The sequence below is a fragment of the Delphinapterus leucas genome, chromosome 20 (genome assembly GCF_059928025.1).
Source record: "Delphinapterus leucas isolate spDelLeu-1000000601 "Yukka" chromosome 20, BTC_Dleu_Yukka2, whole genome shotgun sequence".
Lineage (NCBI taxonomy): Eukaryota > Metazoa > Chordata > Mammalia > Artiodactyla > Monodontidae > Delphinapterus > Delphinapterus leucas.
Window position 1 is genome coordinate 4510470 of NC_143148.1, and position 24703 is coordinate 4535172.

The 24703-nt window shown below is 48.7% G+C and overlaps 1 protein-coding gene across 3 annotated transcripts; it reads right to left on the reverse strand.

Moving 5' to 3' along the window:
- Positions 1-3401: 3401 nt before the first annotated feature.
- On the reverse strand, positions 3402-18259 carry CACNG6 (calcium voltage-gated channel auxiliary subunit gamma 6). Of its 3 annotated transcripts, XM_022586027.3 has the most exons (4): positions 17944-18259; positions 12819-12893; positions 10954-11091; positions 3402-3734 (listed from the first exon to the last, which is right to left on the reverse strand). In XM_022586027.3, the coding sequence occupies exons 1-4, from the start codon at positions 18257-18259 to the stop codon at positions 3496-3498; spliced, it is 768 nt and encodes a 255-aa protein (XP_022441735.3). In that variant the 3' UTR covers positions 3402-3495. The 3 variants fall into 3 exon arrangements, with proteins under 3 accessions (XP_022441735.3, XP_022441736.2, XP_022441737.2); XM_022586028.3 differs by lacking the exon at positions 10954-11091 and having other exon boundaries at positions 17944-18256; XM_022586029.3 differs by lacking the exons at positions 10954-11091; positions 12819-12893 and having other exon boundaries at positions 17944-18256.
- Between the last annotated feature and the right edge of the window lie 6444 nt (positions 18260-24703).

A 24703-nucleotide genomic window follows, 5' to 3' on the forward strand; every position in this document is an offset into this window, starting at 1 on the left:
GGGGACGCGGGTTCGCGCCCCGGTCCGGGAAGATCCCACATGCCGCAGAGCGTCTGGGCCCGTGAGCCATGGCCGCTGAGCCTGCGCGTCCGGAGCCTGTGCTCCGCAGCAGGAGAGGCCACAACAGTGAGAGGCCCGCGTACTGCAAAAAAAAAAAAAAAAAAAAAATGAGGTGACCAGATGCAAATTGATAAATTATCCCATAGTATAATGTGATTCCAGTTATTTGTCTCAGAGGGGTCTCTATTTCCTTCTCCCACTTTTGGAAAATCCACAAATATCCCAAGTGGGAAAGAGGGTGCAGAGTGAAGACCCCACTGGACCAAAAGTCATTCCCCCAAGACCAGAGGATCCCATCCCCAAGGCAGACAACTCGGGGCTTCCCTCAGTCCACTGGGCACAAAGTCAAGTAGAAAAGAAAAATTGTTTGTGATCCCTTTTCCTAGCACTTATCTCACTTTATAACTACACATTCATTAGTGTGATTATGTGATTAATATCTGTTTCCATCACCAGACTTTCAGCCCAGCAGGGGTCCCTATACACTCTACTGTATGCCCAGCCCAAAGTGCCACTCAATAAATAATAGTGACAGCAAGACTGGTGGAGTTATGACCTGTGCCAGACAGTCTTCCAGGGGCTTTGCAGAGATTATTGCAGTGTTCACTCCTCACAGGGACTCTAGGAGGTAAGCACTGCAATGAGCATGAGGAAACAGAGAGGGTAAGCAAGTTGTTCAAGCTATGAAAAGGGGGGCCAGGGTTTCATACCAGACAGTCCGGGTCCAGAGCCCACATTCTCAACCACAGCCGGACACTTCTTCTGCCCCTTGAATCAGAAGCGAATGCACATCCCCAGCTCTCCGCTCAGTATCCTTAGCATGATGCTGAGTTCCGTGCATAAAGAAATAAAGAGGGGCTTCCCTGGTGGCGCAGTGGTTGAACGTCCGCCTGCCGATGCAGGGGACACGGGTTCGTGCCCCGTTCCGGGAGGATCCCATATGCCGCGGAGCGGCTGGGGCCGTAAGCCATGGCCACTGAGCCTGCGCGTCTGGAACCTGTGCTCCTCAACGGGAGAGGTCACAGCAGTGAGAGGCCCGAGTACCAAAAAAAAAAAAGAAATAAAGAGAATGTCCTGCCAGAGTGCCCCACTGAATCTGAGATGGGGTGCAGCCTCAGCTAATCAAGAAAGGGTTACCCCACACCTCTTGGATGACAGATGATCTCCTCGTGGAGGAAGCTGCTTCCAACCCTGGGACAAGTCATAATTACATTATAAATGTTACAAGACTTATGTAGTATAATATGTTGTATAAATATCATGTTTTATATATATAAGTATTATATTTACATAACAGGTTATATTGTATAAATATCATGTTACATATATATTATATTTATATAATAAGTTATATAAATATCATGTTACATATATACATATTATATTATTTATATAATATGTTATATTGTATAAATATTATATTACATCAGTGTGATCCTATGAATGCTCTATTTATATAATATGACAGAATATTAATATATTTTATATAAAGATTATAATATATGTTATAATTATATATGATTATATAACATATGGTTGTATTTATAATTAAATAGAGAAACACTTATGTGAATATATTAATATATTATAATATCCATAATATCAATATAATAATCTGTTTATTATGATGTAATCATGTATTATATATAATATTGGTATAATATTATATAGAATTTTATATTAAAATATAGTATATTCTGTTAGAATTTTATATTATAATATAAATCTTCTACTTTACTAAATATATTAATTTTACAATATTACATTTAATTGAATTTATAGTAAATATTTAAAATTATATATATTTTATGTAATATATAATATATATAATTACACATATAATGTATAATTAAATATAGAAGCATTTAAGAGAACCACACTCACAATATTTGCATTCATAAGATGGCACATATTCCATATTTTAAATATTTTTAAATGTTTAAGAGACTTTGGCCTTTGAGATCAGCTTCAGCAATTCCTATCTAATTGAAGAATTCATTCGAGTTGTGATTTTTGAGGTGAAATACATACACTGGACTTCATGAGAGGAGGCTGGGCCCTTGGGCTGAAGGATTTCAACCCTTGACACCAGGTCTGCAAGGCCTGGTTACTGTTAGTTGTGGTTGAACAGCTTCTACCAATATTCTGTTCATAATGATACGTATATTCTCTAAGATGATGTACACTTCCTCTACAGCAAGTCCTGAGCCCTCCTAGGAATTTCCTTTCACTTCCATATTCCTACCAACAGTCTTGTCAAGGCGATCATGGCTGTTTCTAGCATGCACCTCAAAACACCTCCAGCTTCTACCCATTCCCTAATTCCAAAGCCACTTCTACATTTTTAGGTACTTGTTGCAGCAGAACCCCACTTCCAGGGACTAACAGGTGTATCAGCTTGCTAGGGCTGCCCTAACAGAGTACCACAGACTGGGGGACTTAAACAACAGAAATGCACAGTCTCACGGTTCTGGAGGCTGGAAGTCCAAGATCACAGTGTCTGCAGGGCTGGTTCCTTCTGGGGGCTGCAAGGGAGAATCTGTTCTAGGCAGCTCTCCTTGGCTGGTAGACGGTCATCTTCTCCCTGTGTCTCTTCACCTCATCTTCCCTCTGCATGTATCAGTGTCCTAATCTCTCCATATAAGGACACAAGTCCTATTGGATTAGGGCCCACCCTAATGACCTCATTTTCACTTGGTCACATCTGCAAAGACCCTATCTGCAAATGAAGTCAATTATGAGGTCCTGGTGGTTAGGACCCCAACAAATACTTTCAGGAGGGACCCCTTCAATCCATAACAGTGTTTGTGTTCCAAACTGTTGAGTTTTCTGTCACTCTCTATGGGTTCATTGACATGTGACTTTGGGGCTGACAAGTAGCATGTAGTGGGTTTCTGGAGAGCACAAGTGACCCCTTTTCTCTACCCTGGAGTGTACAAATCACATCACAACGGACTCCAAATCAAAGTTGTTAAATTTCCAAACCTTTAATCCCAAATCAGGCCACAGTGAGGTCAGACCCAGAGATTCTCTCCTCCCCCATTCCCCTGTTTCCCTGGAGGAAGTCTCTCCCACAAGCAAATACATCCAAATCTGTGGAACAAATAGATCCAACTCCCTCCCAAGACCCCCTGACCTCACCCCCCCCCACTCCCTAGTTACCCCATCAGGTCCCCACCAGCCTTCCCTGGGGATCCTCGTTTGCAAAAATCCTCTCCCCGTCCCACTCCTAAGCAACCCAAATTCAGCCCCCGAGAAAGACATATTTACAGAGAAAAAAGATGAGGGCGTGAGGGGCAGTTCTGTGCAAAGAGCATGGGCCCCCAGAGCAGGGAGAACACAGTTTCTCTAGGACATGGGGCAAAAGATTCTGAGGGGCACAATGGAGAAAGGCGAAGGGTTTGGGAGTTGCTTAGAGAAAGCACAACGATGACCCTAGGTGGCCCTGTGCCCCCACTTGGGACAGAGGGAGCCCCAGGGCCAGGGAGGCAGGGTGAGCAGGAAAAAGAAGCCACTCCCCAGGATCAGGACCAAGCCGGCCCCCACGCCACAGCCCAGAGACCAGGAGTATTCATAGGTCAGGGCCGGGGACGGGGGAGGCTCAGGGCTAACTCCCTGCAGCAAGGCTTGCACGGAATGGCGGAACACCTCCAGGCTGACCAGAAGCAGCAGGCCTGTGGGGAGAGGAGAACAGATGTGGCCCTCAGGCCCCTGGGGTCCCCAACGGAGGTCTGAGCCTCTCCCCCAATATACCCCATCACATGCTTACTCAGACAAGAAACCTGGGGGACCCCCTAGTGATAGGAACAGAGTAAAGGGACAAAGTAGGTGATTACATAGTTAATCCCACTAGGGGACTGTAAGTAAAGGAAAAAAAGCATGGGAGACCCCTGTAAGTTAATGATCGCTCAAGAAAGCAGGTTCGCTTAACCACAAAACCAAGCAGGCTCGCTTAGCAACACAACCATGCAACAGAAGCCTGAGACATGCCCCCAGACAATGAAACAATGGTGAAATAAGACCCACATCCTGCCCAGAGAGGCTTGATTCCTAAGGTAATGCTCCTCTGCGCACATTAAAAACAAAAATATAAGGAAAAGTTGACATTATGCTGAAAGTTGAGATGATTCATCATATTCTAGTATATGCTACCGCCTTTTTGCTCATTTCCATTGGGCCATGACAGTCCCAGTTTGACCACGTAGGGACAAGAAAACCCTCCCGCCTGACTTGGAGGCAGAGCTGATGATGGAAGCTTGACGTCTACTCAAGAATGAGGAAGGAGGTGGTCTTCTCCCCCTCCCCACCCTCCTTTGATTATAAAACTCTAGCCCACTAACTTCTCGGCGTGGCACCCTCTAGCTCACCCGCTTGTAAGGCGCACAAGCATCTTATTCTAATAAATCACTTCTTATCTATCACTTGGCCTCTCGCTGAATTCTTTCTGTGCTGAGACATAAAGAACCGGAGCTCCTCGGAGACCCCCGAGATGCATTTCTGCAGTTTCACCAGCACCTCCTCAACTACTGCTTATTAAGCACCTACTCTATAGCAGGCACGATTTTAGAACGCTGGAGAGAAAGAAAGAACAAGACACAAATTCAGAGAGACAGAAAGTAGAAGGTGGGTGCGGGGGTGGGGAAGAGGAATGGGGAGTTGGTGTTTCATGGGGGCGGAGTTTTAATTGGTGAAGATGCAAAAGTTCTGGCGATGGATGGTGGTGATGGCTGCGCAACTGCCTGAATGGACTTAACGCCACAGAAGTGGACACTTAAAAATGGTTCAAATGGTTAAGTTTTATGTTAATGTGTCTTTCACCACTTAAGAAAAGAACAAAGCAAACCAAGGAATCAAGAATCACAAAAGTCAAATTAAGACTCCATTCAGACTTGAGTAAAGAGGGATGATGGAATCTAAGTTGAAACCATAGAAGCAGAGAGCAGAATGGTGGCTGCCGGGGACTGAGCGGAGGGGGAAAATGGGGAGACTGCTGCCAGTCTGAAGAGGAATAAATTCTGGAGATCTAAGGTACAGCATGGTGACTATAGTTAATAATACTGTGTCCATAAAATTTGCTAAGAGAGTAGATCTTAAATGTTCTCACTGCAAAAAACAAGCTACTATGTGAGGTGATGAATGTGTTAACTTGTTTGATTGTGTTGAGCACCTCAGGATGTATATCAAAATATATGAAAACATCAAGCTGTAGGGGACTTCCCTAGCGGTCTAGTGATTCGGACTCAGCACTTTCACTGCCATGGCCCAGGTTCAATCCCTGGTCAGGGAACTGAGATCCTGCAAGTTGTATACCTTATATACAATTGTGTATACATATATATATACATATATGTGTGTGCATATATATATACACACACACAATTTATACTTGTCAATCATATCCCAATAAAGTTGAAAAGAAAAGAGAGTGATGGTGGATTACAAAACGGAAAGAAAATCAGTCATGTAATGCAATTTGATTAAAGGAAAAGAAAGGAACAAGACAGACCAAAGAACCCTAACCTGACAGAACCTATGTTCTACTCGGAGGAGACAAATGGTACACAAATAAACCAAGGCTTGCAAAACTCAAATGTCTCCAATAGACAATGAGAAAGTCCAAACAAGTGAGCAGGCAGGTGCGGTGGGGACCATGACAAAGCATAGCCCAAACCCGGCTCCAGCCAACTGCAGCCCGTCAGAAACGGCGGCTTAGTAGACCAGGTCTTCTGAGTTTTCAAGAACAGCTAGCATTTTTTTAAACGATTATGATTTTTACGGGAATTCACCCAGTCTTTAAATATTGGCTCAGAGAAATCTTTAGACGCTGCCCGCCAAACAAAGGACATTTATGGGCCGTCGCTGGCCTGCGGGCGACCAGGTTGTAACTGCCAAAGTAAACATGTGAGAAGACGGGATAATTTCAGACAGTGATGCACGCTAGGAAGGAGATAAAAACAGAGTGGTGGGAAGGGCCGTGACATCCAGGGGTGGGGCTGGGGCTTTACATGGTGTCATCAGAAAAGCCATTGGAGCTGAGACCCAAATGGACAAAAAGAAGCCAGCCATGCACAAAACAGCAATGGCTATTCTGGGCAGAAGGAATGGCTGGTGCAAAGGCTTTGCGGTAGGGTGGAGTAGAGTGTGTTAGAGGGAAGAAAAGAAAAGTCAGTGCAGCGGAGCAAAGAGGATGGGGGAGGGGAGGGGGGTGGTGGGCAGCGGAAGTACAGAGGTGGGCGGAGTAAGATCACGTAGGACCCTCCAATGGTCATGCATGGCTCATGCATCCTGGCTGCCTCCCCTCTCAGACCCCAGAGTCTGACTTCAACCTTGATCTCTGAACTTCCTTCCTCCCTACACTCCCAGTTTCCCCATGGTTTTGTTTTTTAACTTTTTTCAAAAACTTAATTTATTTCATTTTATTTATTTTTTATTTTTGGCTGTGTTGGGTCTTCGTTGTTGCGTGCAGGCTTTCTCTAGTTGCAGTGAGCAGGGGCTATCTTCGTTGCAGTGCGCGGGCTTCTCATTGTGGTGGCTTCTCTTGTTGCGGAGCACGGGCTCTAGGCGTGCAGGCTTCAGTAGTTGTGGCACCCGGGCTTCAGTAGTTGTGGCTTGCAGGCTCAGTAGTTGTGGCTTGCAGGCTTAGTTGCTCTGAGGCATGTAGGATCTTCCCGGACCAGGGATTGAACCTGTGTCCCCTGCATTGGCAGGCGGATTCTTAACCACTGTGCCACCGGGGAAGCCCTCCCCCATGGTTTTAAGTCAGGGGCCTGGAGAATACAGCCTGGAGTCTGCGTAACATGGCTCAGTGGTCCCTTTGTGATCCTTTCTTGACCTCATGCAGGTCAGCATCAGAGCACTGGAGGTGGAAAAGCATCTGTACGAGGGAGCGACACCATCCAGTCCCCTTCATTCCACTGCTAATTCATGCATTCTCTCATTCAGTCAATAGATCTTAATTGAACTCTCATTATAAAATATATATAAAATACAAGAACAAAACTAGGGACTTCCCTGGAGGTCCAGTGGTTAAGACTCCGTGCTCCCAATGCAGGGGGCACGGGTTCGATCCCTGATCGGGGAACTAAGATCCTGCATGCCACACAGCACGGCCCAGAAAAAAAAAAAAAAAACCTAATGAAGGGGCTGTCCTCCTGGAAATTCACCCCAAAAGGGGAGATGGACAAAAATCAGGTAAATGTATTGATGTGGGTTGAACTGCATCCCCCCAAAAGTTCACACATTGGGGTCCTGATCCCCAGGGCCTTGGAATATGACTAGGGTCTTTAAAGAGGTAATTCACTTAAAATGAGGTCACTAGGGTGGGCCTTGATCCAGTATGTCTGGTGCCCTTATAAGAAGAGGAGATTAGGACACAGACAAGCATGGGGAAGGACCATGTGAGGACACTGGGAGAAGACAGCCATCTACATGCCAAGGAGATTTGCCTCAGAAGGAACCGAACCTGCTGACATGTTGATCTTGGACTTCCAGCCTCCAGAGCTGTGAGAAAATACATTTCTGGTGTGTAAGGCACCCAGTCTGTGGTACTTTGTTATGGCAGCCCTAGCAAACAAAGGCATACATAAATGCATAATTTCAGGTAGTGATCAATTCTACGAAGAAAAATAAGGCAAGGTAGGGACACAGCAGGGAAGGGGTCTACTTTAGACAAGGTGGCCAACAATGGTCTTTCTGAGGAGGTGACATATGATCAGCGGCTGAAATGGTCTGCAGAAATGAGACATGGGAAGAGCTGGCGGAAGAGCATTCCAGGCTGAGGGGACAGCAGTGCAGAATGCTCTGAGGAGGGAATGAACTTGGAGGGTCTGAGAACAGCAAAGAGGTTAATATGGACAGAACAGAGAGAACAAATGGTAAGAGGTGAAGTCTCACGTAGGAGCCAGACCACATAAGACCTCGCAGCCACGTTATTCTAGTGGTGGAAATTCATCCGTGGCTTTCGATCTAGGTAGGAACCACAATATGATTTATGGTTTTAAAATGTCACTAACTCCAGGGCTTCCCTGGTGGCGCAGTGGATGAGAGTCTGCCTGCCGGTGCAGGGGACACGGGTTCGTGCCCTGGTCCGGGAAGATCCCACATGCCGCGGAGCGGCTGGGCCCATGAGCCATGGCCGCTGAGCCTGCGCGTCTGGAGTCTGTGCTCCGCAACGGGAGAGGCCACAACAGTGAGAGGCCCGTGTACTGCAAAAAAAAAAAAAAAAAAAAAAAAAAGTCACTAACTCCAAAACAAGAGGCAGGTAGGATTTGACCATGGGCTGTAGTTTGTGGAGCTCTGGCTTTGACACACTAGCTTTGCAACAAGAATCTAACCAAATGCTCCCACATCTCACCTCTTCCACTAGACCTTATGAATGGGTATTATTATTATTATCCCCACTTTACAGATGGGAAAATTGAAGCCTAGAAAAGAGCCATGTGGGTTTGAGCCCAGACAGGTCTACTCCAAGACTCTTCTCTTAGGCACATCACTTTACCTTCTCCCTGATCGAACCTGACTTCCCTCGAATGACCTAGAAGGGCCCACGTGACCTGGCCCCTGCCTGTTTCTTCAGCCTCCTCTCAAGCTGCCCTTCCCATCCTACAGCAGTATGGAGTAGGACTTCTTTCAGGACTTTATTTTTGTTTTATTTTTTGGCTGTACCGCGTGGCATGCGGGATCTTAGTCACCCGGACCAGGGATTGAACCCGAGCCTCCTGCAGTGGAAGTGCGGCGGCCTAACCACTGGAGCGCCAGGGAAGTCCCATTCAGGACTTTAAATGCAGCAAATTTGTTCAAGCCTGGAGACCTTTGTGCTGCTTGGAATAACTGTCTGCTTACCCCTCCCTGAGCCCACCTTACACATCCTCATTCTCTACAGAATTCCTTACTTGAATTACACTTCTTCTGAGAAGGCTTCCCTGACCACCACCAGTCAAGTCTCTGTTGGGTCTCCCTGTTATACATTTTCATTAGACTCTTTACTTTTCATTTATAGCATTTACCACAATTGGTAATTGTTAACATATATTAATTTATATGAGCATTATTTATCTGCCTAATTTCTATCTCCTCCCTGGGCTGGAATTTGGGACTCCAACCCAGATCTTTTGATTCCCTGTTGATTTCTTGGTTTGTCTTTTAAACCAGTATCCTCCTTACTCTCCACGCTCCAGCCTCACTGGCATTCTTTCAGAACTCGAAATCCGCCGAACTCTTTGTAGCTTGGTTACCCATACTTTGATGTTTTAAGTGCCATCTCCTCAGAGAGCCTTTCTCTAATTCTGCTTTAAATGAAGTGCCCTCGTTATGCATCCTCACAGAACTCTACTTTTCCTTCATAGCACTTCCTGCAGTTTGTAATTGTGGGATGATTTGTATCATTTCTCTGTCCTTAACCAGATGATAATCTCGTTAAGGGCAGACACCTTTCTAATGAATAAATGAAAGACAGGGAATGACTGAATTTCCCCCTTTGTTTAGGAAGCTCTCTAAGGCACAAAACAATAATAAGAATGTGATTCCTAATAATTTCTATTCGAGTGTGCTCTTGAACATTCATATCTCCCTGTCTCCTTTATTTTTGTTTTCGTTTTGTCCGCGCGGAGCTTGTAGGATCTTAGTTCCCCAGCCAGGGATTGAACCCACACCCTCTGCATTGAACTCATGCCCTCTGCAGTGAAAACGCAGAGTCCTAACCACTGGACCACCAGGGACCTCCCTTGACTCATCTTGCACCAAGCCTCTACTTCATTTGTTAACTAAGGTTACCATGTACATTTGCGCAAACTTTGCCCCGCTCTGTGCTCTGATCTTCATTCTGTTCATTCATCTTCTTTTAAACTTGCCAAGTCTTTTACAGACTACATATATGCTGTCCCATCACCACTATTACCATATCAAGGGCATCACCAACATTACCACCACAACAACAAACATCACCAACATGGCCACCACTACTGTCAACTCCATATTCTGACTGGATAATTTCTATTCCTCCTTCGATTGTCAGCCTAAATATCACTTTCTCAGGAAGTTTCTCTGACAAGCCCCCCAACCCCAGTGTGTACCCCTTATATGCTTTATTGTGACTCTCATCACAATTATAGTTGGATTATTATATGTGTAATTGTTGGTTACTGTCTATCTCTGTCAGAATCTAGGCTCTATGAGGGCAGGCACAGTGTCTGTCTTATTAATCTTATATCTCCAGCCCTTAGCTCAGTGCCTGGAACATAGTAGGTGCTCGGTAGATACACGAAAGATAAATAAATGAAGCTTATATAGTTTATGACTTATCTATCCACCTTAGAAAACATTTGATCCAATGAGGGTTACATTTCACAAGATGCAGAACTTTTTTGGACCCCCAACTCCAAAAATGCAACAGTTCTTGCAGACTCCAGGTCCAAATTTAAAAGAGTGTTTGGAGAACCTTCAATTCCCAGCCAACAACAGTGCTTGGGCCATCCTCATATTTGAGCCTACTATAGGCCTTGTGCTTCCCAGCATGCAACAGTGCATGGGGACCTCCCTCAACGTCCCAGCTTGCAACAGTACTTGGGGACCCTAGATTCCAATCTAAAGAAGTCTTTGGAGACTCCCCAATTCCCAGTCAACAACAGAACTTAGAACTCTCCCATCTTTGAGACTTCTATAGCCTTTGAGCTTCCACCAATTCCCAGCACACAACAGTGTTTGGAGACCCAACCTCCCAGCCTACAACAGGGCTTGGAGACCTCCCTCGACCTCCCAGCATGCAACAGTGCTTGGAAACCCAACTTCCCAGCATGCAACAGTGCTTGGAGACCTGACCTCCCAACATGCAATGGTGTTTGGAGACCCAACCTCCCAGCATGCAATGTCCTCAGTCTGCAGGCTCTCAACCCTCACCTGAGAGGCCAAAGCAGATGGCTCCAACCCGGAGCAGGAACTCTGCACCTTTGCTGAGCACCATGATGATACAGAGGCACCCCAGGGCCATGACTGCCAGGCCTAGCACTGCTATCACCGCAGCTGCCATATTTACCTCTGTGAGGAGGGGAAGGGGAAGTAGAGAATACAGGATGTAGGGAGTAGAGAGAACTCCCAGAAGATCCAGGACTAGAGAAGAATTTTCAAGTAGAAGATCATCCAGTTCAATGTTTTACTTATACTGTTGAAGGAAGAACTAAGACTCAGAAAGGGTCAGTTCATTGCTTAAGGTCACAGAGCAAAGAAAGGACAGAGCCAGAATTAGAAGGAGATGGGAACTACCAAGTATTACTTATGATCTGGTCACCATTTGTTTACCGGTGAGGAAACTGAGGCAGTGGGGTGTGTGGGAGACAACAGAGAAGGTGGTACATTACAGCAGAATGATCCAAGTCAGAACTCTCCCCTGCTACTTCCTGGCTGGAAGATTCTGGTAGAGTCACTGAACCTCTCTGAACCTCAGTTTCCTCCTCTGGAAAATCAAGATCAAAATCTCTACTTGACTGCTGTGAGGATTAGAAATCACATATGTAATGTACCCAGTGCATCACCTGGCACATAGCACTTGTTCCATATGTGTGCCCTGTGATTATTTTGCTATCCTAGGGGAGCACAGCGACTTGCCCAAGCTCGCTTAGCACCAAGATAAGACAGAAAGGAGTGGAGAGGGTAAGTAGGTCCTCCATAAAGAGTCCTCCACTGTTTATGGAGGACCTACTATGTGCCAGGCACCATACTGCATATTTTAGCTGCATCATTTCATTAAATCCTTACAAAGACCAGATAAGGTTCATGACATACCACAGTTCTTTTACTAGTGGGGATATTGACATACTGACCGCAGTTCCTTTACTGGTGGGGATACTGACATACTGGGGTGATGGAGAGACTGTGGTTAGAGTAGAAAGGGTAAAGCCTTAAAAGTTTTATTGTCCAGAATGGTAGACACTAGCCACGGAGGGTCTTTTAATTTTAAATGGATTTAAATTGAACAAAATTTAAAACTCAGTGTCTTAGTTGCACCGGCCACATGTGGCCAGTGGCTACCATATCGGTCAGTGCAGATACAGAACATTCCCAATCTCATGGAATATTTTATTGGAGAGCACTACTTTACATTTGGAATTATTTGGGTTCAAATCCTGCCTCTGCCTCTGCCACTTCCTGGGGAAATAAATTAAACCATTTATGGACTTGTGTTTTCTCATCTGGAAGATTAAGATAAAGCCCCTGCCCTGCAGGGTCATGGCAAGGACTGGAACTCTTATAAATGAAACACCCAGCACTGTGTTTAGCACGTGGGAGATGCACACTTGTGAGATGTTAACGTACTATCCACAGAGAGGGGCTGGGACTTGCCCAAAGTAACACGGCATGTGGCAAAAGCAGAGCTGAGGCGGGAATGTTGGACACAGGGCTCTGGAGAACCACCTCTCTCCAAAGATGAGACCTCGCCAGGATTTAGGAGCTTGTGCCCATCCTGCGGCAAAGCAGAGAAGAGTACAATGCTATCAAGAACCCCCCTGGGATTAACGGATACAAACTACTATACATGAAATAGATAAGCAACAAGGACTTACTGTATAGCACAGGGAATTATAATACCTTTTAATAAACTATAAGGGAATATAATCTGAAAAAAATAACTGAATCACTTTGCTGTACACCTGAAACTAACACAATATTGGAAATAACTATACTTCAATTTACAAAAAAGAAAAAGAAAGAAAAGGAATCCTTTAGCGTGGTCAGCATATCCCCTCCACCGGGCAAAAAGTTCTTACCTTTCTTTGTGGTTCTCTGGAAGATGTGAGCATCCTCTCCCGTGGTGAAGAATTTAAAATAAGTGCAGTTTGCTTCTGTGGCAGCAGGAGAGAGAAAAAGAGAGGTAATGACATGGAGGCCCCTAGTGTAAGCTCAGGGCTGGACATTTAACATAGCTCACAATAACCTAGAAATATGAAATTAACATCCCTGATAGAGAGAACTCATGCTCAGAGAAGTGAAACCACCTGCTATCACAGGAGCTGCGATTCAAATCCAGAGTTTTGAGGTCCAGATCTGCAGCCTTGAGTGGGCTATTGACCTCTCTGAGCTTCCAATTCTTCCTGTATAAAGTGAGTTAACAGTCTGTTTCCTGGCTCTGTCATATGAGTTTGTGTAGGGTCCAGTGAGAATACAAATGAATGGGCTTCCCTGGTGGCGCAGTGGTTAAGAGTCTGCCTGCCGAGGCAGGGGATACTGGTTCGTGCCCCGGTGCGGGAGGATCCCACAGGCCACGGAGCAGTTAGGTCCGTGAGCCATGGCCGCTGAGCCTGCGCGTCCGGAACCTGTGCTCCGCGACGGGAGAGGCCACAGCAGTGAGAGGCCCGCGTACCACAAAATAAAAAAAAAAAGAAAGAAATGGATAATCGCTTTATTTAACAAAGCACCCCAAGATCCAGGCAGAAGACTCAGAAGAGACTCTTTTTTTTTTTTTTTTTTTTGGTACGCAGGCCTCTCACTGCTGTGGCCTCTCCCGTCGCGGAGCACAGGCTCAGGACGCGCAGGCTCAGCGGCCATGGCTCACGGGCCCAGCCACTCCGCGGCATGTGGGATCTTCCCAGACCGGGGCACAAACCCGCGTCCCCTGCCTCGCCAGGCAGACTCTCAACCACTGCGCCACCAGGGAAGCCCTCAGGAGAGATTCTTATCTCAGAAAGGATTCATGTCTAGACTACACAAAGAACTCTTCCAGATCAGCAAGAAAAGAGAGATAACCCAACTGAAAACTGGGCAAAGGATATGAATAGTCAATTCATAGAAGAGGAAGCGTGGATTACTCACAAGTACATGAAGAGATGCTCCACCTCAGCAGGGATCACAGAAATGCAACTTAAATCAGCAGGACATGGCACTTTGGATCAGTTAGATGGGCAAATATTCAAAGGATAATATCAAGCATTGGAAGGATAAGAGGAAACAGCTGGGGGTGTAAATGGGTACTAGCCTTTTTGGAAAGCACTCTGACATACTTTATGAAGTGAAGTATGTTTATCCCTATAACCCAACAGTTTCACTTCTGGGTATACATTCAGAAAAAAACCACGTGCAGGAACATATATGGGTTGCATCATGTTCATTGCTACACTGTTTATAATAATAGGGAGGTGGGGGGACGTCCCTGGGGGTCCAGTGGTTAGGACTCTGCGCTTCCACTGCAGTGGGCTTGGGCTCGATCCCTGGTCCGGGAACTAAGATCCCGAATGCCACACGGCACAGCCAAAAAGAAAGAAATAAATAAACAGGGAGTTGGAATCAACCTAGGTGCCCATCTCTACTGGAATAGACAAGGAAATGTGATGGGCAAGTCTCTGCAGCACCTAGTAGCCACAAACTAGACTAACAGAAAGCAGCACGGAAAGATCTGAGAAACAGTGTTGAGGAAAAAAATCAAAAATAGGAAAAAATCTATAGCACGATATCATTTATGGAAATTAAAATACATACATATATTAAAAACACTATTTTTCTAAGTTAAAACACACATCCATGGATGCATATCAAATGCATTAAAGAGATGAGTTAGGAAAGAATGGAAAAAAAGAATAAGGATGTGAAATAAAGCACATGAAGGATCTTGCAAAGGCTGGTAATGATTTTGTGGCAGAAAATGAAAAGTATGATTCATCCAAATTTGTGTACTTGAAGTTCAAGAAAGCCCACACTAAAAAAAAAAAAAATGGTGCTTTCTAAATTGCATTTTAAGACCAGAACTTCCACAGAATTCACCTACTCCAACTTTCTCATTCCACAGATGGGGAAACTGAGGAGAGAACAGAGGGAAAGGGAGGAGAGAGGTCGAGAATAAGAGGGGTATTAAGAAATAGGAGACAGGTCAGGTGGTCTGGGGAAGTGGAAAGGAACTTTCCGAATTGAAGGGGGATGCTGAGGGACAAGAGATAAATTCCAGAGACAGGTGAGGTGGTGTGGGACACTCCACCTGGTACTGTCAAGGAAAGAAAAGGGCATGAGATGTCCTGGCAGGAGCAGTGGGAAATGTGAGTCCTGACCCCGCAGCAGCAAAAAGTAAAGGATGCTCTGTGCAGCAGAACAAACGGCGAGGATGCTATCTGCCACCAGTCGGTGGGGGGAAAGCGGTCTTCCTCTACAAGGGAAATGGGAAGTCTCAACTAGAGAATAAGAAGGTGTGATACATCTTTCTGAGAGAGTATGGGGTGTCTGGCATCCCATTTTGGCTACTAATGATTTAGGGCATCTTGTCTCTGACCCCAGAGGATATGGCATATCCCATTTGGAAAAGAGTAGGATATGGGTCACCCCCCTTTGGGATGTCCTTTGATGGGCCATGGGATGTGTGGGATATTTCTGAAATCTTGCAATTTGGGAGATGTCCTCTGAAGGGTCAGGATTGTGGGATGATGGTGATGGTCCTTTAAGGAGACTGAAGCTCTTTCTGACCATTAGGGAGACATCAAGGGATGTGAGGGACCCCATATTATGCAGTCAGGTGGGGCGGGACAGCCCCCCCAGTGCAGTGAGGACCTTTGGGACATATTTATGGACTAGTGAGATGCAATACAGTGTCGCTGTTAAGAACAGAGATGACCAGGAACCCTCCTACACTGTTGGTGGGAATGTAAATTGGTGCAGCCACTATGAAGAACAGTATGGAGGTTCCTTAAAAAACTAAAAATAGAACTACCATATGACCCAGTAATCCCACTCCTGGGCATATATCCAGAGAAAACCATAATTCAAAAAGATACATGCACCCCAATGTTCGTTGCAGCACTGTTTACAATCGTCAGGACATGGAAGCAACCTAAATGTCTGTCAACAGAGGAATGGATAAAGAAGATGTGGTACATATATACAGTGGAATATTACTCAGCCATAAAAAAGAACAAAATAATGCCATTTGCAGCAACATGGATGGACCTAGAGACTGCCATACTGAGTGAAATAAGTCAGACACAGAAAGACAAATAGCATATGATATCGCTTATATGTGGAATCTAAAAAAAGGGTACAAATGAACTTATTTACAAAACGGAAGCAGAGTCACAGATGTAGGAAAAAAACTTATGGTAACCAGGAGATAAGGGGGGTAGGGATAAACTGGGATATACACACTACTATATATAAGATAAATAAATAATAAGAACCTACTGTATAGCACAGGGAACTCTACTCAATACTCTGTAATGGCCTGTATGGGAAAAGAATCTAAAAAAGAGTGGATACATGTATATGTATAACTGATTCACTTTGCTGTACACCTGAAACTAACACAACATTGTAAATCAACTATACTCCAATATATTTTTTAACATTTTTTAAAATTTAAAAGAAAAAGAAAGAACAGAGATGACCAGGGTTCAAACCCCATATGACTAGCCTGGGTGCATAGACTGTGACATTTGTATTTCTTGCTCCTCATTTTGGGGAGGATAATAACTACTCATAGGGTTGCTATGAGGATTGATGAGTTCATGCAAGTGAAATACTTAGAACAGAGCCGGGCACTACATTAGCATCTAATATTTTTTATTGCCAGAGTATCCCACTTGTCAAAAATTTGGGAACTTCCTGCTTGAGGCTCTGAGGGGTGAGAATTAGCCAGTCTGCATGCTGACTGGGTGGTACCTCAGATAACAAGGGTGCTTGGCATCCCACTTTGTTATCAAAGGCTTGGAACATCCTTATTTGGACCCTAGGGATGTAACAGATCACATCCGGAAAAGTGAAGGAGGAGGGAAATCCCATCTGGATCCCAGAGGGATAGATCTTCTTTGAGGGGTACTGAGATTATAGGACATCCTTTGGAGAGGAAAGAGTGTTGCAGATGCCATACGGGTGACCAAGCATGCGACATCCTAAATGGGCTCTGAGCGGTGTCAGATAGTTTCCTTGGGTCAGTAGAGGTGGAGTGAGATCCCATTCCTGTCCCCTAGGCGTATAGGATGTCTCTCTGGTATAAGTTTAGGGCATGGCGTGGCCTGTCTGGGAGAGTAAGAGGTACGGGATAGCTCTCTGGCATGGGTATGGGTGAAACAGCCACTCTGTAGGGAAGTGAGGGGTGTCGGGGTGCCTGGAAGAGAAAATGAGAAGGGCTGGAGTGTCCAGTTGGGGAATTTGAGGTGAAATGGGTAGGAAATGAAGCAGATTTTCCAGGAAGCACAAGGTCTGCCCTGGGATGTTGGGAGGTCTTTGGTGAGAGCTGTTTGGTGGAATCGGCAGGAGGGAACAGCATACTTTGGGGTGGGCATCAAGGCGGTCTTTCTCCCCAGGGCCCACAGGATTGGGGGTGCAGGCTGTCTCCAGTGTGGGGAGAGCAAGCTGACACCAGGAACCCAGAGTCTTTCTCTAAGGGTGCAGGCTGTCTCAGGGGCGCGAGCGTTTCTGGGAGACAAAGGCTGTCTGAGGGCACCAGCTGTGTCCGGAGTCATCGGCTGGGTCCGGGGGCACAGGCTGTGTGCAGAGGCACAAGGTTTCTCTAGGAACATGGGCTTGCTGGGGGTACAGGCTGGTCTGGGGACACAGAAATGTCTGGGATCACACGCTGTGCTGGGAGCATAGGAGCTCTGGAGGTCATAGGACAGTTTGAGGGCACCGGCTGGTCTGGAGGTACAGGCTGGTCTAGGAGCACAGACGGGTTTGGGGGAACAGGCTGCTCTGGGGGCAGAGGCTGGTCTAGAGCTACAGACTGGCCTGGAGGTGCAGGCTAGTTTGGGGGTACAGACTCCCTCTCTGCACAGTTTGTGCCTGGGGCAGAGGCTGTCCCCGGAGCACAGGTTGATGTGGGTAGGGGCGCATTCTGAGGGTGCAAGCCTCTCTCCTCGGGGCTCAGGCACGGGTTTCTCAGACACGGGATACAAGCCCTGCGCGGGGGCGGCGGCCTCTCACCTCCGGGCAGCTCCGCTGGGCCGCAGGTGTCTCTGCCGGCGGGCACGTCCGCCTGCCACAGTCGCTTGGTGCACATCTTCCAGAGCCCCAGGTGGGCAGCATCACAGACGGCACTGCCGTTGTCCCTGTAGGTGTTGAGTTCCACCCAGAACTCGGTGCCCACGGCCAGCACTGCCAGCGTGGCACCCACGGAGGTCAGCAGCAGCGCCAGCTTGATCTTCCCCTCATGCTCAGGGGTCATCCTGGCCTTGCGCGCCCCGTGAGCTCGCCGCCGGCGGTCCTCCTCGTGCATGAAGAAGTTGGACCACATCATCATCCTCGTCGCGGGCGATAGGGCCCAGGTGCAAAAGAGGCAGAGCTGAGGCGGGCTCCTGAGGGGTGGGAGTGGGGAGGGAAGCGCCTGGGGTCTTGAAGCAGGTGAGGGGCTCAGTTTCCACTGGTCTGTGAAATGGGAAGATCTGAATCCTCCCTGGAACCTCAAATGAGGAAATCGAGGTCACTTCTGGGACCTAGATCCTCTGCTGGGAACCCTCTGAGGTTCAGAGAAGAGCCTGGGGTACCCACAGAAGCTCAGCAAAGAAGATGAGACTAGAGATAAAGCTAGGTTCCCCCAGCCTCACGGCTAGAACCTGGGTACCCAGGAGGGGGGCCTGAGAGCTCCAGAAGCAGGAGAACTGAGTGTCAGCTGAAGCTCTGAGGGGCTGCTCTGGGGTCCCCACTGGAGGGAATCACCAAAGGGAAGCTGTGTTTCCTTGGGGGAAGGGAATCCGAGCTTCCCACTAGGGCTCAAAGTTTGAGATACACAGGAAGGGGAGCTGAGGTCCTCTCTGTGTTTGAGAGGAGATGCTTCCTGGCTGCTTTGGGGCTCAGAGTCTGGTGAAGGAGAAGTTGGGTCCGCCCTGGGGTTCAGAAGAGGAAAAATTGGGGTGCGGGGAGTTCAGAAGGGGAGGTCAGAATTACTTCGGAGTCTCAGAGAGGCAGTAGGATTCCCCCAACTTTCACAGGGGGGACCAGCAGAGTCCTGGCTGGGGTTCAGAGACAGGAGGCTGGGGACCTGCTGGAATTCAGGAAGAGGGGAGGGGGGTCTCCCTGGCCATTCAGAGAAAAGACCAGAGAAGGTCTGCCCTAGGGGCTGAGAGAAAGGGGCTGAGGGACACCCCCAAGGCTCAGGAGGGGGACCTGGGGTCCCTGCTGGGGCTCAGATGAAGGTGCTGTGGTCCGCAATGCGGCTCAGGAAATAGGGACCAAGTCCCCTCACGCGGCTCAAAGGACAACTGGTACCCGGAAGGGACTCGGTGTCCCTTTGGGATCACTCGGCTCCCCTCCCCCGGGCTCCCAGGGCCGGCCGGGTCGGGACGGCTCCAGGCTCAGCTCCAGGCCAGGCGCCTCCCTCAGGCCTCCCACCCCCGTCTCCTGGGTAGGGACCCCTCTCGCTCTCCTGCCTCTGCGCGGCGCCGACCCCAGCTCCGCGATGCCTCCGAGCCGTCGGTTCTGCACGCCACTGCCTCCGCCCGCCGGCCCGGCAGCTCCGCTCACTCCCAGCCTCGCCCCCATCCGCCCACCCCCTTCACCATCGCCGGCTATTTCGGGCTCGACCCGTAAATAACACCCGCACCTGTTGCCGCCGCCTGTTGCCATAGGGATCCCGGGTATTTTAAGGGAACGAGGGGCAGGGAGAAGGACGTCTGCCCTGGGAGGAGGGGCTGGGGGTCAGGTCCTGACCCGCTGGAGACCGAAAGGACTTTTACTTCCTTAAGGGGCAAGGGCGGGAGCTGAGGGTCCCATCTCCCAGCTGGCGGGAGAGGGGGCAGGGCGGGGAACCAGGAGTTTTGGTCCGGAGCAGGCCTGGCTGGGAACCCGAACTGCTCGGTCCAGGGGAAGAGGGGCGGGGAGGCAGGACTCCTGGGTATGAGGGAGGAGAAAGCTGGGGCCGGTGTCTTGGGTCCCTGAAAGAGAAGAAACTGGGGACTTTAACTCGTGAGACGGGAGGGAGGGGGCTGGAGGCCTGGACCCCTGGGTCTGAGGGGGGAGGGGCTGGGGGCCTGGACCCCTGGGTCTGAGGGAGGAGGGGCTGGGGGCCTGGACCCCTAGTCTGAGGAGGAGAAGACTGGGGCCCAAATCCCTTGCATCTTGAAGGATGGTAAGAGAGAGTCCCGGGCCGGGGTCCTCAGCTCCCCAGGAGGTGGAAAGGGCAGGCCTCAGGGAGAAGCTGGTGTCAGGGGCGTGGGAACCAGAGCCACAGTCCTCTTCATCGAGTTTATTAGACGGGGCACCCCCGGGGGACCTTCCATGCAGTTTCAGCTCCCCCAGGGACAGGGACGGGGACAGCCGTGTGGAATGGCAGCAGGACCTGATCTTTACCCCTTCACTCCCTCCCGCAGCCCCTCTACGATGGCCCAGGGGGGACCCACCTTTCACCAACTCCTTTGCCCATGGTTGACGGCTCCAGCCGGCCCGGTGCATCCTAACCTTCTCTGTCCGCCGGGCGCCCTGTGCTGCTTCCGTTGGAGCATGCATGGCCCTGGGATGTGATTGCGATTGTGTACATCTGTGTCTGGCTCTCCCATAAGCCTCTGGCAGGGCTCGGGTGCAAGAGAACCCCATCTCATTGGCCTCAGCACCACCCAGCCCAAAATGCTACACAGGAGGCCTTAGGAAGTGTGCATAGGTGATCTGCATGAATGAATGAATGAGCAAATGGATGGACGGATGAAGGGAGATGGTGACACACAGACATCCCCTCCCAAGCTAGGGAAGGGCCCCCCTTCAAAGCACACCTCCCTCTGCATTCCGATTGGCCGCGCTGCCTGTCTTCAGATCTGAGTTCCCAGCTCTGAGATTGCAAGGCCTGGTGCCTGGAAGGCCTCAGGGACTATTTCTTAAATGAATGAGTGAAACCTGTTCTTTCCTTCACCTCACCGGGTATTCCCAGGCCTTGGCAGGACTCAGAGGGGAATCGGAGAAAGTGCCTGGTGCTGGCAGCAACGTGAAATGGGAGTCGGGCTGGGTGACATCCACCAGCGTCTCCATTCTGAGAAATCAGACACCTTCCTGCAGTGCCTCTGCCCTGCCTCCTGAATCCATCTTCCCCTCCCGGCCCTGGGCCTTCCCATCCTTCTCAATCTTGCCTGCTTTAATGGCTCTACTCCTTTCGGGAGTTATTTTTCTTTCTTCCATCTCCCTGTCTGCCAGCCTTCCTTTCTCTCCTTTCACAGAAAGGGTATGAACTTTCTTTGGTGGGAAAGTTCTTGTCACTTTCATACCAAAAGGATGGCTTGGCCTCCCTTTCCCTCCACCTCCCCTCCCACAATCTCTTCCTTCCACTCACTCAGGCAAAACTCCAGTTCCTACCGCTGCACGGCGATGACCTCGAGTCAGGGTCATGTTATCTTTGCTCCGCAGATCCTTTTCTGGTTCTCAGCACTGGCGTCTGCCTACTTCATGGTCACTCCTTGCCCCCTTAACTACATCTTCCTCCCTGCCCCCCACCATGCAGATGGCCCCGAGTCTCTGGCCGGGTTCTTTCTCTGTCATCCACACTCATCTCCTAGGTCACCTCATCCAGTCCTGAGGCTTTAAATACGCTGTCTCCTATATGCTGACATTTCCAAAACTTATATTTCCAAGCATGACCTCTCCCCCAAGCTCCAGTCTCACATATCCAACTGGCTACCTGATACCCCAGCTTGGATTTCTCACAGGCCTCTCTTAACTTGTCATGGCACGAGGAGGATGCTTGACCCCTCCCACCTGATCCCTTCCCCCAGTGACCCCTTTCCAGGCAACACATAGCAGCACCACCCAACTTCACACAGCTGAGTTTTTCTCTTCTCTCTCTTTGGTTTTTCTTTCCCTCCTCTGTTACATGCAGTTCGCCACCACCATGGGCTTTGCCTCCAAAATCCCATTTCCTGTTCTTCCATTTTTCTCCACCCTCACCAGTTCCACATTGGTCCAGGCCACCATCAGCCTCAACTAGCCAAGGACGACAGCCTCTTAATTCCTTATTTCCAGCTTCACTCCTAAATCTATTCTCAGCGACGCGGTTCTGTTATTTTGTTTTGTTTTTATAAATGAAAACAGGAGCATGTCATTCCTATGCCCATCCCATGGGGTCTAGAATAAAATTCCAATTTCTTCCCAGGGCTACAAGCCCCCACATGACAGGCCCCCGGCGCACGCTTCCGACCTCACCCCAATTTTCTCATCCTTGTTCATCTGCTCGCCATGGGGTCTCCTCAAAAATCGGCGACTCCTCAGGGCTTTTGTGGGGTCTCTGCTTGGCCAGAATGCTTGTCGCGTTCCTTTACTTCTCACAACCCACTGCTGTTACTGCTGCAGTGGGTTCTTCCTCAGGCTCCTCCCCTAAAGTCGCCACATCCTGCTTTGCTTTCCCCCCACCCCATCCCCACCTGTGCTGTGTGGCTTGTGGGATCTCAGTTCCCCCCACCAGGGATTGAACCTGGCCATGGCAGGGAAAGCCCGGAATCCTAACCACCAGGCTACCAGGGAACTCTCTTTCCTGCTTCATTTGAAAAACACTTCTCTGCAACTGAAATTCTTATATATATTGTTTATTGTGTCTCTCCTGTGAGTTCCAGGAGAGCAAAACCTTGGCTATCCGTTCCATACCACATTCCTTGCACCTAGACTGGTCTAGAACAGGTTGGGACTCAATGACTTTCTTGAATACTGAAAACAAACAAACAAAAGAAATAGATGGATCCTATACCCTGTGCGTGCTTCTGAGTCTCCACATGGCTTTCTGGGCACATCTCTGCATTTTTCTCTGCAGCTTTACCCCTCCATTGCTGTGTATATATATATATTTGCATCTCTGAGACTCCTCTGTTTTTTTTTTTTTTTGCAGTACGCGGGCCTCTCACTGTTGGGGCCTCTCCCGTTGGCTCCGGACGCGCAGGCTCAGTGGCCATGGCTCACGGGCCCAGCCGCTCTGCGGCATGTGGGATCTTCCCGGACCGGGGCACGAACCCGTGTCCCCTGCATCGGCAGGCGGACTCTCAACCACTGCGCCACCAGGGAAGCCCGACTTCTCTGTTTTGACTTGTGTATCTTGGTGGCAATCTCTCTCCTGTCCGTTTTCCTTTCCTTTCTGGATCACCTTTCTGTATCTTTGATCTTTTCCTTTGTCCCTGTGACTCACCTAGTTTTGGTCTCTGTTGCCCTCATCCTTCCTCCCCCACCTTCCCTCCTTCCCACCGCTCTCCCTTCTGCCCATCCTCCACCTTTCTTGCTTTATGTTTGGCCTTTGGACTCTAGAATCCACTACCCCCTAGCCAGCTCTGCCCCCGTCTTCCACCAAATTTGTCTCTCCCTGTCCTTCCCTCCATTTGTCATCCCTACACTAAGTTCCCCTCTGTCCCGCTAGTTGTATTCCTTTCCCTCTGTTTCCCAGCATCTCTTTCCAACATTGCCCCCATGGAATCCCTCCCTGGTCCCCTGCCCTCCAGTCTTCTAGTCCATCACAAGACCTGGCAGATGGGGGACCTTGGGAAATCTTTGCTGAGCAAATGAAGGGAAACCCACTGAGCACTGTCCCTTCTGTGTCCTCAGTGACCTTCAAATCCATTCCCCCATCCCTCTACCCCCAGAGCCCTTTCCCAGCTCAGCTGCCACCCTCTCTCATCTATCCCACAGCACTGGCCTCCTGTCTAGCCCTTTCCCACGTCCCAGGTGCCTCCTTCTGACACCCACGTCTAATCCTGCCCTTCACCTGCTCCAAGCTCTCCCGTGTCTCCTGCTACCCTTAGAATAAAGTCCAAACTCCTCAGCCAGGAACCCTAGCATCCTTAGACTCTGGCTTCTAGCTGCTTCTCTGGTCTTATCTCCCACCCCTACCCTGACCTTCTGCATCCCCAAAGGATGAGCCCTGTCCCCAATACATCATGCTCTTATATCCCCCCCACAAGCTGACTCGAGTTGTTTTTTTCCCATGAAAGCTTTCCTCACCCCCTTCATCACTCATCCTTTTGAAACCCAGCTTGGGTCTAATGTTCTCCAGGAAGTTTCCCCAAGTACTACCCACTCTTGTCAGTTGGTCACTCTGTCTCTTCTTCTCTGGTCAAGCTGCCCAGCCTGGCCCCTGTTACAGCACCGATCGCCCTGCCTGGAGTTCGGTTTTTGACTCCTCCTTGAGAGCACCAGTGGGGATCCTGATACTAATACACTGCCTGGTACATTAGCAGATGCTCAAAAACGTTAAGGAGTGAATGGCTGAATTAATGGATGAGTGAAACATGAATCTCTAAGTCCTAGTGTTTCTCCTGCACACCAGACACCATGCCTGTGCTTCAGTATTTGTGTGATTATCTGCTCCCTCCCACGAGTGAGAGTTTGAAGGGCCAGTGCCTGTGTCTGATGCTGTATTTCAGCATGTCTCTGCCTCTCACTCTCATCTCTGAGTTCCTTCCTCCCTTTCTGTACCATTCATGTTATGATCCTGTTTAAAGCCATTCCATGTCTCCCCACTGCCCTCAAATTAAATCTAAACTCTTGACCTGACCTACAAGTCCCTGGGCGGTCTGGCCCTGCCTTCATCTCCAGCCTCATCTTGTTCCGTCTGCATGTGGCTCACTAGTACATGTTAGCCTTCTCTGGAAGCTCTTCCTGCCCCAGGGCCTTTGCATATGCTGTTCTCTGGCTAAGACACTTCCCTCCAGCTTCACCTGGCTGGCTTCTTGTCATCCTTTTGTGTTAGCTAAAGTATCCCTTCCTTTTAAACTGGGCTAAGCCTCCCTGA

Bases quoted from the DNA above. Each gene is read 5' to 3' on its own strand.
- CACNG6 (XM_022586027.3), bottom strand. From the start codon at position 18,259: ATGATGATGTGGTCCAACTTCTTCATGCACGAGGAGGACCGCCGGCGG. The intron at 12,894-17,943 runs GTGAGAGGCCGC...CTGCTGCCACAG, and splicing joins CCCAGCGGAGCTGCCCGGAG to AAGCAAACTGCACTTATTTT. The intron at 3,735-10,953 runs GTGAGGGTTGAG...CTCTCCCCACAG, and splicing joins CATCTGCTTTGGCCTCTCAG to GCCTGCTGCTTCTGGTCAGC.